Source organism: Sprattus sprattus, assembly GCF_963457725.1.
Source record: "Sprattus sprattus genome assembly, chromosome: 2".
Lineage (NCBI taxonomy): Eukaryota > Metazoa > Chordata > Actinopteri > Clupeiformes > Clupeidae > Sprattus > Sprattus sprattus.
The window spans coordinates 20,844,556-20,856,715 of record NC_137921.1 but is presented as its reverse complement, the minus strand read 5'-3'; the positions used below and the strand labels follow the sequence as shown (position 1 = coordinate 20,856,715).

The following is a 12,160-nucleotide window of genomic DNA, read 5'->3' as shown; positions in this document are numbered from 1 at the left end:
CAGTGTTGGGGCTATATTGTGTGTATGTGTGTGTGTGTGTGTGTGTGTGTGTGTGTGTGTGTGTGTGTGTGTGTGTGTGTGTGTGTGTGTGTGTGTGTGTGTGTGTGTGTGTGTGTGTGCGCGCACGCTTTTGCCCTTGATTTTTGAAAGCAGGGATGACTCGCCACATGATGAGATTAGTGTAAAGCGGCAGTAGTGTGTTGTCCTCTGGTGTGTGTGTGTGTGTGTGTGCTTTGGATCATGGGAGTGCTTGGATACTCCCTGGAGCACTGCACTGGCCTTCTTATATATCTGCTCTCAATTTAGTGGACTTTTTCTTTCCCTCTCTCTCTCACACTCTCTCTGTCCTGCGCTGTCATGCTCACTCTCACATGCGCATGCACACACACACTACACACACACACACACACACACACACACACACACACACACACACAAATGTATATTCATACTGTGACTGTATCTCTCTTTCTCTCTCTCTCTAACTCACACACTTGTTCCAGCCCCCCCCCCTCATTAAAGCTCTGTGTGCCTGTGTGCCACTGACTTGTTGTTTTATTGATGTGTGAGGTGGCGTCTCAGTTAGCTGTACTGCACTGCAGATCTCTCATCGTCTTATCACACACACACACACACACACACACACACACACACCATACACTCCTCGAATGCTCCTCGAACACGCTCCCCAAGTATGTCTCCTTCTTTCCTTGTTCTCTCCTCCTACCCTGTGCACTTGCATCTGTCTCACACTCTTTCTTTGTTTCTGTTTAAAACTCCTCCATTGCTCTCCTGTCTAATGCTCCCCCTGTCTCTCCTCTCTCTCTCTCCCTCTCTCTCGCTCTCTCTCTCTCTCTCTCTCTCTCTCCCTCTCTCCTCTTTGATGTGTGCCTCAGAGATGGCCTAGCTGAATGTGGGCCAGTGCTCCTGTGCGATTGAGACTGTTTGGCACCGATGCTGTGCCACGCTCCATATTGATCTGGTGTGTGTGTGTGTGTGTGATGAAGGTGCTTTTTATTCAGATGATTTTGAGTGTTCCTATCTGTGTGTGTTTTTTCAAAATTTTATCCTATTAGATGTGACACAGACTTGTACACCACCTTCAGAAATTCAGAGCCTTTTGGTCTGTGTGTGTGTGTGTGTGTGTGTGTGTGTGTGTTTCCTGTGATCCATCATACTGCTCTAGAGCAGCATTCAATCTTTCCAAGTTAACATTTACTTGTCCTGGCTACTCAACAACACAACAACTACTATGAAGTCTTTCAGAATACAAAGTAATATCTAATGCATTTTCTCGTCTCTCTCTCTCTCCCTCTCTCCGTAGATCACTCCAGCTCCAGCACCACGCTCTCCTACCAGCACTTGCGCATCGGTGGCGGCAGTGGGCCCGGCGGCAGCGGCGGCTCTATCCCCACGGCCCACGTCATGCCCTCCCCGTCCTCGTCCTCCTGCGTCAAGCTCGGGGTCCCCGGCCTGCTCCTCTCCTCCTCGTCCGTCTCCACTGTCTCCTCCTCCCTGGGCGTGGGCGGCTGCGGGGGCGGTGGCGGCGGGTGTGGCGGTCCGGGAAGTGGCATCAGCCCCTGGGGCAGCAGTGGGCAGCTCCCTGCATCCGCGTCCCCGTCGCCCCACCACTCGCCCCTGGACATGCGGGACCCGCGGCCCGTCCGCCGCTGGTCCTCCCTCACCCGGCTCGGTGGCGGCGGCGAAAAGTCCGGGACTGGAGGCGGGATGGCGTCGCTGTCGAGTCGGCACGCGGGTGCCGGTGGAGGCAATTACCGGATCCCAGACTCGCACGGGTCCTTGGACAGAGGCCTGCTGCACGGCTACCGGCTGCACGAGTCGCAGAGCTCAGACGGCTTCCTGCCGGCGCGCTACGAGGCGCAGCCGTCCGGCGGGGGTGGGGGTGGCGGCAGTGGCAGCTGCAGCCGGACAGACTCGTGCAGGTCGTCCCCGCTCAAGCCCAGCACCCTGGACCTCAACTACGGCGCCCTTCCGGAGAGCAAGCCCAACCCGGGGCTCACCAGCCCGGGCATGCAGGGCGGACAGAGGGGGGGAGGGGGTGGAGGCGTGGGTGGTGTGGGGTTAGGGGTGAGCGGGGTAGGGGTGAGTGTCGGCGGGTCGCCGATCCAGCCGGCAGTGCGGACTCAGATGTGGCTGAGCGAGCAGATGGAGTACCGGCCCGGACCTGACGGCTGTGGACTGGGGCTGGGCGCCTGGCAACAGGAGCAGCTGCAAAGGGAGAGGATGCGGCAGGAGGCAGAGTACACACAGGTGAGAGAGGCTCGGTGTGTGTGTGTGTGTGTGTGTGTGTGTGTGTGTGTGTGTGTGTGTGTGTGTGTGTGTGTGTGTGTGTGTGTGTGTGTGTGTGTGTGTGTGTGTGTGTGTGTGTGTGGTGTTGGTACACACAGGTAGGTGTTATGGGGGAATATTCAGTCTGTGTTGTAAGTGTTGACGGCAGTGCAAAGATGAGACATGCCAATTGTTTGGGAAAGTGTGTGTACGTGCGCATGTGCCATATGTGCATGACTGACATCACAGCTCTGGAAGTAGGGGTTAACTCAGGGCATAGAGGGCTCTGCCTGCTTTCAGTTCACAAAGTCATATGCCTCCCCCTAGTGGAAAATAGGAAACACTGCATCGCTAGGAGTTTGTGTGTGTGTGTGTGTGTGTGTGTGTGTGTGTGTGTGTGTGTGTGTGTGTGTGTGTGTGCGCGTGTGCGTGTGTGTGTGCACGCGCTTAATTTGGAATATTCTGACTGTGGCTGTGGCCAGAGCTTTACGGTGCAAACCCATGCCACCGTTGTGAGCGACACGATCTCTAAACCCAATGCATTTCAATGGGAGCCAATCCATTGTGACGTAAATTAGCGATCTGAGCGACGCGTCCGTTGAAAATTCGAACATGTTGAAACTTATGCAAATGAGGAGCGATATTTCCCGGCAGCAGCCAATGAGATTGTTTGGTGTCGTCTTTGACAGTTGGACTGTATGCTATTTCCACACGCTACACCACGCCCACTCAAAGCGATGGAAGTCGCTCACAACGGTGGCATGGGTTTGCACCGTTAAGGTGATCCAGCAACTCATGCATTTTTCAGGTAGTCATTTGGATTTTCTCTCGCCCCTCACCAACTGACACACCCTCTCGCTCTTTTTTTCTCTCAAACACTCTCTCTCTCACTCTTTCTCTCTCCCTCCCTCCCTTTTCAAAACTGCTTAATCCACAACATGGATAACAAGAAGGCACTGAATGTAGGTCATTTTTTTTCAAATGAGGGTTTCTGGGTTGCATTTATTTAGAATTTCTCCTTATTTCATTTATATTTATACCACAAAGTGCATTAACATGTGCATTTTAATATAGTCATCTACAGTGGCTTACAAACACGTGTCGGAAATACATATTCACATCACTTTCTGTCTAACAATAACTGTGTTAAAAAGCAATAAAGTGCCGATATATGTTTACAAAACTTGATGCTAGCCAGTACATGTGACTTTATTTTAATGTTTTTCGGAAAGAAAAAAACCTGACACTTTGTGGGGACAGTTGTTCGGGGGGGGGGGGGGGGGGGTTTGTGTATGCTGGTGCGGACAGTAATTCAGCTGGTGTTGAGAGTCAGCTGGCAGATTCAGTGAAGTGGTGTGGAACCAGCTGACCGACGCCCCAGAGACGGATTTGGAATCCTGGGATGGATTTGAGTCTTAGACAAGCCCCTGACAGCAATAGTACAGCACGCGTTTCACTGCTTCACATCATTTTCATCAGTTTCACTTTCTCTCTCTCTCACACACACACACACACACACACACACACACACACACACACACACACAGAACAGATGACCGGAGCTTTCTCATCCATTCAAAGCACATACACACACTTAAACATGCTCTTTGTAAATCATTCCATCATTATTTTGATACAGTAAGAGAGGTCCCCCATTCCCACCGCTGCAGCTCACTCTCTTTGGTGTAGTATTCTTTTCACTCCCCCCCCCCCCCCCCATTTCCAGCTCTGACCAGCTCTGACCAGCTCAGTTAAAATCAAGTCAACCACAGACTGCTGCTTATGCTGTTCTTACTGTATGCCAGTAGAGGGCAGTAAGTCTATAGGATAAGATTGTTGGCACTACCGTTTACAGGTGTAGGATATGACTGATTCATTTTTTTCACTAGGTGCCTTGCATTCAGGGAGGTAATTAAAAGCAATGTTGACTTGCTTAAGTGTCAAGCTTTTATGAATTGTATAGTTATCTTCTGCGTGGATCTGCTGTGAAGATTTGTGTGCTGGACCTGGTGGGGAGAAATCCAGTTAGCGTAGATGTATTTTCCTTTTTAATATACCCAATTATGTCAGTATTGGATTGATCTGATATAACAGATTTTTAGAGACTGAGTGATTGGGATCGATGTTGATCATTAGTTTGTGCCCCCTGTGTAACCCTATTGGACCTAGGTACCCCATCCTCTTCCTTCTTCTGCCCACCCCTCATGTGAAGTCATGATCTGATTGGCCGGCGCATGTCACATGAGCCTGACCAATATGAGCAAGAGCATTAACACCACCACGATGAGCAGGAAGTTGAGCATGAGGTTCAGCCCGCGGTTGTTCACCAGATCCATGGTTCCAAGGTGTTGGGGGGGAAGGACGGCTGACAAGATCCCAGGCGAGAGCCCTCAAAGTCGGACGAGGTTTCGTGCTGCAGCGGAGGGGGTGTTGTGGAAGTGGTGTTCAAATATTTGAAGCAGAGCTCCACCATCAAGGCTACTGGCAAGAAGAGCTGGTGATTGGTCGTTTCACAGAAGGGCGGTCAATACCATCCTCTCTCTTCCGGTTCATAGGGTGCTGTAGAAAGAGCTACATGTGACAAACAAGACAGGGAACCAATGAGAGAAGTGTCACACTGCCCTGATATGAACCCTTGTCTTTCCCATTGCTTGCGCTACAAACAAAATCAAAGCTTTATGTCTCTTCATTAAAATGAAGGCACATATTAATTGAGGACTTGAGGACACACAGGTTGACGTGTAGGCTGTTGGCATTGCTAAGTGTGGTGACCACTGCACACTGGAAAACATGTTAGTCTGCTATGCAAGTTTATTCATGAAACAATTAGTATCCAGTGAAGGTAAACGTACACACACACACACACACACACAAACACAAACAAGCACACACACACACACACACACACACACACACACGCACGCACACGCACACACACACACACACACAAACGCACTCAGAGGTCTTCGCAGGTAAAACCACACAATCGCACCCACAACATAACACAAGAACTAGGTGGTCAAAGGAACTTTGGTTTATTGCACAGCTTTTGTTTGTTTGTGTGTAGGAGTGCAGTACAGCACAGCACAGTGACATTAGAATTCGTACACTGAGAGCATCAGTGGTAACATGCAGCAAATAATCTCTCACACACACACACACACACACACACACACACACACAGGTGTGTTCAGCTGCCTGTTGCAGTGGTGGTGTGTGTGCTTTTGTTTAGGCAGTACATTGGAGTCAGTGGTCCTTAGCTACCACTGCAGTCCAAATGTTCTTTGTAGTGCAGTCTCTGAACACCATCGCCCTCTGTCTGTCAGCTCTGCACATGCTTTAATATAAGCAGTGAAAGCATGTGTCTTCAGTTCAGGGCGTGATGTTAGCACATTCCTGTCAACATTGATATGGAGCCAGTTTCTTTTTAAGTAAAAAAATCAAACAAGCCGTGTGTATTAGCTACTTGAATAACTACATGCTAATGCTCAAATATACTTCACATTGCTCTGATCTACAATACAGCTGAGGTGCTACCACCTAAAGGAAGCGTGTCGGATTTCATCATCATCATCATCAAACAATTCCAGCACCCTTCCCAACTCTCCATTTCAATTGGCCAACCCCTTTCACAGTTCTGGAAATCCTAATCCCCCATTGGCTTATCAGGGGCCCCCCATCCCGCCCCCTCTCACATCAGTAGGACGATAATGTAGATGAGCAGGAGGCAGATGAGGATGAGGCAGAAGTTGACGAAGAGCTCCTGCATGTTGCGCTTGGCGTGCGGGGGGATCTCCATGGTGGACGCCCGGCGGATGGCGTTGCGCGTCATGTGACTCACTTTCTCCATGCCTGATTGGTGAAGATGGACAGCCAGCCAGTGAGTGGTTGGTGGAGAGGGGCAGATTTGTCAGTTATAGGGGTGCAGGGAGCTGTTAGTTTAGTGAGTGGGAGAAAAGGGGAAGAAGGACAGATGTGAGGGGAGGAGAAGAAGAGCAGGCAAAGTGGGGAGTGCCAAAGAGTGAGAGAGAGAAAGCAGCAGGAAACGTGACCGTGATGTGATTGGACAGGACAGGACGGGTGGTTGATAGGGGTGACCAGTGGCTTCGTGGGCAGAGCTGGTGGAAGGAGCAGCAGAAAAGGTGTATAAGTGGAGAAGAGAAACACAAACAAATAATCAAACAAACAAACACAGAAGAACAGCACATAAAAAATCCTCTCAAGCCCACAGTTCCCCTGCAGAAGCTGTTTTAAAACCCCTCTCTGCATTCAGCCCCCACACAGTGCACTGTCAAGCACTCTTAGCAGTGCAGGCTTTCACCCCTGTGACTGTCAAGCACTCTTAGCAGTGCAGGCTTTCACCCCTGTGACTGTCAAGCACTCTTAGCAGTGCAGGCTTTCACCCCCGGACCGGATTCTTTTTTCAGTACCAAACTGTAAATTGTTTTTGTCAACCCCTCAACAGCAGGCAGGCAGGTAAAAGTGACACCCACAACCGACCCTCTCAGTCTGCTCTGGCTCTCTGCTCAACCTTCAGCCTGCCGTCAGCGGTGGACGTGAACTCCCCAGGTGCTTCTTGTCGAAAATGCTGAAGGGCATTTGAAAAGCAAACCTTTAATAAACTCTGTTTTCCTCCTGGTGGGAGGTTTGTTTTTCTCACAGAAATGTTTTGTTTGTTTTTGCAGTTTTTTTTTAAGTTTGACTTAAAAAACGGCACTCTGGAAGATTTTGTTTTTTGTGCGATTCAGAAGAGAGCTGTGAGAAGGCGGCGAAGAGAGAGAGAGAATAGCTAGCAGTGAATGTAGTTTACACTTGTAAATCGGGTGTTTTATCAGTGAAACTTGAATAATCTAATTTCAGATTCATGTGGAAAGCGCTTCTGTGACAGTCCTCTCAGCAGGATTGCAAAATCATCCAAACCCCTGTCGTTTTGGGGTTTATTACACTTGGCCGTTGTTTGGGAACGTTTCTTGCTGTGCATCTTTGGTCATTACCTCTGCCTGGCTGGCTGAAACTGCTGTTTGGTTTGTTAGTGGTTTGATATTCAGGATGGAATAGAAAGGAGATGTTTTGGGGGGAAGGAATGGCCCCCTACCCTTTACGTTTAAAGTTTTTTTGTGACGGGCAAAGCCCTCGTAGCTTAAGGCCTTGGAGGCAGACTGATGGACCCAGGATGGCATTCCCATGGGTGGCTCTGTTTTTTAGTAGTAGAACAGGGTGAGAGACAAGGCGCCATCACACCCACACCAACACACACACACACGCACAAACACTCACTCAGATGAGCCTGCTGACAGCTGCTTATCAGGCGCCTCCTGCGACGCGCTGGCGGTTATTCTTAGCCGCGACCTTTGCCTATCTCGGAGAGGTCAATCTTCTTTCAACCACAGCCAGCCCTCCCATCACCTCCCACAGCGGAGGAGAGAAACGAGGGCTAAGGGAGAGAAGAGAATGTGTGTGTGTGTGTGTGTGTGTGTGTGTGTGTGTGTGTGTGTGTGTGTGTGTGTGTGTGTGTGTGTGTGTGTGTGTGTGTATGTGTGTGTCTCTGAGGGAGGTGACTGCTCTGCTGTAAAACCCGCTAATTCATCTGTCACCAACTCCAGCCTGTCCCTGAGCCGTGCCAAGAAGGAGATGGCTCGAGTCCTTATTAATCTTTGATACGTCTCAAAAGAGATTGGCCATGGCTCTGCTTCATCGTCCTGCTTCCCCACATTTTGAAGGTTTTTGTGTACGATTTAATCGCAACCTGCTGTCGGCCTGAAGAAAAGACTTGATGTCAACATTTTTCTAGGCTCTGTGTTTTTAATCATAGTATGCTCTAGATATCAGAGACACATTTTTGAAGATGTCTCTTCATGTAATTCCTGTTAGTGCATTATGCGAAGCACTTTTTGAACCCCTTAGTATATGTAATTAGTTACTCCTATAAAATGCTGCCCCTCCTTGCCATGTCTGCTAGTAACTCTCTGCCGAGCAGACGGCCCAGGAGTCCTTAGCTATAGTCCCCCAGGGACTGCACTAAGTGATTGACAAACAGCCATGGAATCTTAAGAGTGGCGCCCGGCTGCCAGGGAACACGATGACAGTCGTTGGAGTATCATGAGAACGGCAAACTACGGACGTCGATTTTGTTTGTCAACACCAGCAAGCCGCAAATGTTCCAGCTCTGGAGTGGTCATGTGAGAAACCACTTCTATAGGGAGGGGTGTGTGTGGTGGGGGTGGGCGGGTGATGGAGTTATTAACAGCCCCCTTTTATTAACCTCCCCCCACACACACACACACAGTTGAGTGGGTCAATTTGCTCTGCTTACTGCTTTTTGGGAGGAAGAGGTCTTGCTTTCTTGATCCAGCCCCTACATGGCCAGTTTAGGGAAGGACGACAGAACCCAACCAGTACTTCGCGCACGCACACACACACACACACACACACACACACAGCCACACAAAAACAAGCAGAAATGCATTTTTAGTGCTCCTGAGGCCATTGGCCAGCTAAATTCAGCAGCACTCCATCATAGAAAGAACATCCCCGGGGTTGCCAAGGGAGGGAGGGAAAAAAGGGAAGAGAACAGGAGGGGGAGGGGGACGAGTGATGTAAAATTCAAGACTGGATCGAACCGAAGAAGGAAATCCTGAGGAAAAATCTGGCGCCGAAAATTCCCAAGAAAGAACCTAACTGGGCACACTCTGAATGTTTTTAGATGTTTTTCTCTCTCTTTTCTTTCTCTCTTCCCCTCTATCTCTCTGTGCCTCCCGCCCTCCTCATCGTTGGCAAACTTCCTGAGCTAATAACTCGTTCTAAAGCTAAGGGTGGATTCCGACCGGCCACCTCCCCTCATGCCTAACTTTCCATGAGGGCATGGACGAGCAATGCGGGGGTAACTGCAGGAGTGGACAGAGCAGGATGCCCAGTGGGGGGCCTTTGACCCTGAAAGGAAGGGCATTGGAGGACACCTGTGCCAGCCTGCCAGCAATGCCACAACAGCTGGCACCAGTCGCCCCAACCCTCTGAAATCCCACTACCTGCCCTACGGAGTTTAAAGATGAGGTGAAAATTATGCAAGAAGTTCATGCGATCTAATTGATGTTGGCATCATCTGGCATACTGCTGATGTCTTTGATCGTCTCCTTGTCTAAGCCTATTGACCATCAGGTGTGGTTTGAAAGCAATTTGCTTTCAAGTATGCGTACTGTAAAAAACATGAGGTTGAGAACTTTTTAAGGGAGAAGTTGTGGCTGATTGTCAGAGCGAGTTCTTCACCTCGTACTAAACAGAGAAATATTCAGTACCTCCCTTATTCTCAGTGGCTTGTTTTCGTTGTTGGCAACTGAGAGCTTAGAAGTAGGCACAGATATTCAGTCATTGCACTGCTAAAATATTGCATTGCATATAATGCCTCTGGCCTAAGAAGAACTGTGTACCAGCATAACATGCCATAGTTCAGAGTCAACACTGATTCTGATGAGTGCTTTGCCTCATTGACTTCCAGTCATCTTGAATCAAGTCTCCTTTGAGCGTTGATAAGAAACGGCTGTGTTAAAGCTTGACTAGTGTGTGTGTGTGTGTTGTGTGTGTGAGAGAGATGTATTTGAGTGTTTGGATGTCCCGTGATAGTCTGTTGTTCCCTCCAGCAGAGATGTATTCTAATCTTTGCCTGCCTCACAGGGCTGCCTTTGTCCTCACCTCACTGAATCTCTGACTCGTGTTTTGCGCAGGGTGAGTGTGCGGGTGTGTGTTTGTGGATACGCTTAGTGTCAATTACACATCTTTTACACAGTATTTGTGCTTTTGTTTATGATGATGATCTATCTATATATCCCGTTATTTGCCTGTATAATGTTGCTGATGCATATTCACTTGTTCACGTAATATCTGATATGAATCACTGCACAGATAACCTGCAGTACTGTTGAACACAAAAAATACGTACTTTTGGTGTTGTCAAAAGCACTTTTAGACAATTGCCATCAATCCTTCTGGAACTGTTTCCGTGGGAACTACAGCTTTAACCGCCCACTTAACTATCCCACATATCACAGCTTGACTCTAGAATGTTCTACTCAACAGTTGTGTGGACTGTTACAATACCAACAGGTTCTCTGCTTGACATTGTGCTGCCTGTGGTCTTACCTGTCTGCTGTGTGAAGAGGCGTGGAGTCAGGTAGTGGGCTTAGGCCGTCCAAGGGGGAGTCCAACAACAGAAGTGGAGAAAGACAGGGCTCTGCTCACAGGAGTCCGCTAGAAGCAGGCCGTATCTGGGGCTGGTCACGACTGGTGGTCAGGGTCTCTGGAAGCTGTGTCAAGTCCGTGTGGTGCTTAGGGGGAGAGATATCATAGAGAGGGGTGGAGAGAGGGAGCGAGGGAGGGAGTAGTTTAAAGAGGGAGGGAAAGAATGAGGGAGATGGAAAAAAAATAATGCATGGGAGGGGCCTTTCTCGCAGTTTCTCTCTCTCCCCTTCTCTCCCAAGATTTATGGATGGTTGTGTGTGTGTGTGCGTGTGTGTGTGTGTGTGTGTGTGTGTGTAGGTGTGTGTGTGTGTGTGTGTGTGTTGTTAAGCTGGACATGTACTTGTCAATGCTAAGAGGAATAGAGGAAGTCCATACCTGGCAAAAGCCACGTGACTGTTTGGGACTATAGACTTCATTGTCCAGTGGAAGCAGCGACACCAACACAACATCGTTCCTCCTAGTTTCCCCTCGACCAAAAGCCATTCCAGCTGCATGCACAAGCCAGTAGTGTCTTACCCCAACACAGGGGTATTGGATAATACACTTGGTAAGACTCTTATCATCATAAAGGGAGTAGAAAGGATAATGAAGTGTGGATTGTACCCCCATCTGACCATATGTCTATGTGCTCCTTCTCTGGTCCTGCAGATACCCTAAGAGTCTTGGAGTCTTGTTAGAATTCTGTGTTAGCAGTGAGGTTCCTCAGGGGTTTCTTGCAGGGCCTGTCTAAATCTGGTTTTGAGTACATGATTGTGTTTATTAAAGGTGTGCAAGGTTGGTGAGAGTCATGGTTTGAGCAGGGTCAGGACTAGCTCTTAGTTTATACATCCTATCAACATTCAGTGATTCTATCTACTTTAGGTTTGTGTGTGTGTGTGTGTGTGTGTGTGTGTGTGTGTGTGTGTGTGTGTGTGTGTGTGTGTGTGTGTGTGTGTGTGTGTGTGTGTGTGTGTGTGTGTGTGTGTGTGGCTGGATTTGTTTGATATATGAGAGAAATAAAGCTGTATGTTTGCAACTGTTTATGAATAAGTGCTTACTCAAGTGAATACATTTGTGTACTCTTTCGAAATTAACATCAGTGAATGATGGTATGAGTGAGTGAATGTGTGTTTGTGTTGGTGGGCGGCTGCTTGTGTGTTTGGCTGGAGGACAGCCGGCCTGGAAAACCCCTGGGTGCTCTGGGAAAGTCTCTTCGCCACTTTTTTTTCTTTCTCTCTCTCTCTCTCTCTCTCTCTCTCTCTCCTTCTCTTGGCTCTTTGGCAGCAGAGGCGAAAGCAAGCTGCAAGTTTTGGGTCTCATCATCCTATTCCTTATAAGGGGATGCAGTCTGAACAGAGATAAACACACAGAAGTGCGCATGCACACACACACACACACACACACACACACACACGCACACACACGCACTCGCACGCACGCACGCACACACACGCACACAGAATAGGAGAAAAGTGTTACCAGTTTTGTAGCACCTGTTACAAGGGGATAGATTTACAAAGACAAATACAAGGTTATTCTACAGGAGGTCTACTAAGCAAGGGAGAAAGAGAGAGCTGGCGAGAATGAGTGGGCGAAGCTGTCTGAGTTCATGAAGAGGACCGGAGGGAACTAAAGGATGGCCAGCATTAGGATGGTCCAG

At 48.9% G+C, this 12,160-nt stretch overlaps 2 protein-coding genes across 4 annotated transcripts in view; one reads left to right on the top strand and one right to left on the bottom strand.

Moving 5' to 3' along the window:
* The window catches only part of cep85l (centrosomal protein 85L), a 60,754-nt gene that overhangs the window by 24,108 nt on the left and 24,486 nt on the right, over positions 1-12,160 (top strand). The window contains exon 3 of the mRNA XM_080832488.1: positions 1,325-2,271. Coding sequence (XP_080688614.1) covers positions 1,325-2,271 — 947 coding nt within the window. The remainder of the gene's footprint in view (positions 1-1,324; positions 2,272-12,160) is intronic.
* pln1 (phospholamban 1) lies at positions 3,272-10,562 on the bottom strand. Of its 3 annotated transcripts, none has more exons than XR_013968522.1 (2): positions 10,423-10,562; positions 3,272-4,860 (listed from the first exon to the last, which is right to left on the bottom strand). XR_013968522.1 is itself a non-coding variant. In XM_080832490.1 (2 exons), the coding sequence occupies exon 2, from the start codon at positions 6,137-6,139 to the stop codon at positions 5,981-5,983; it is 159 nt and encodes a 52-aa protein (XP_080688616.1). In that variant the 5' UTR covers positions 6,140-6,407; positions 10,423-10,550; the 3' UTR covers positions 5,417-5,980. The 3 variants fall into 3 exon arrangements, 1 of the variants encoding a protein (XP_080688616.1); XR_013968523.1 differs by having other exon boundaries at positions 3,272-4,848; positions 10,423-10,554; XM_080832490.1 differs by lacking the exon at positions 3,272-4,860 and adding an exon at positions 5,417-6,407 and having other exon boundaries at positions 10,423-10,550.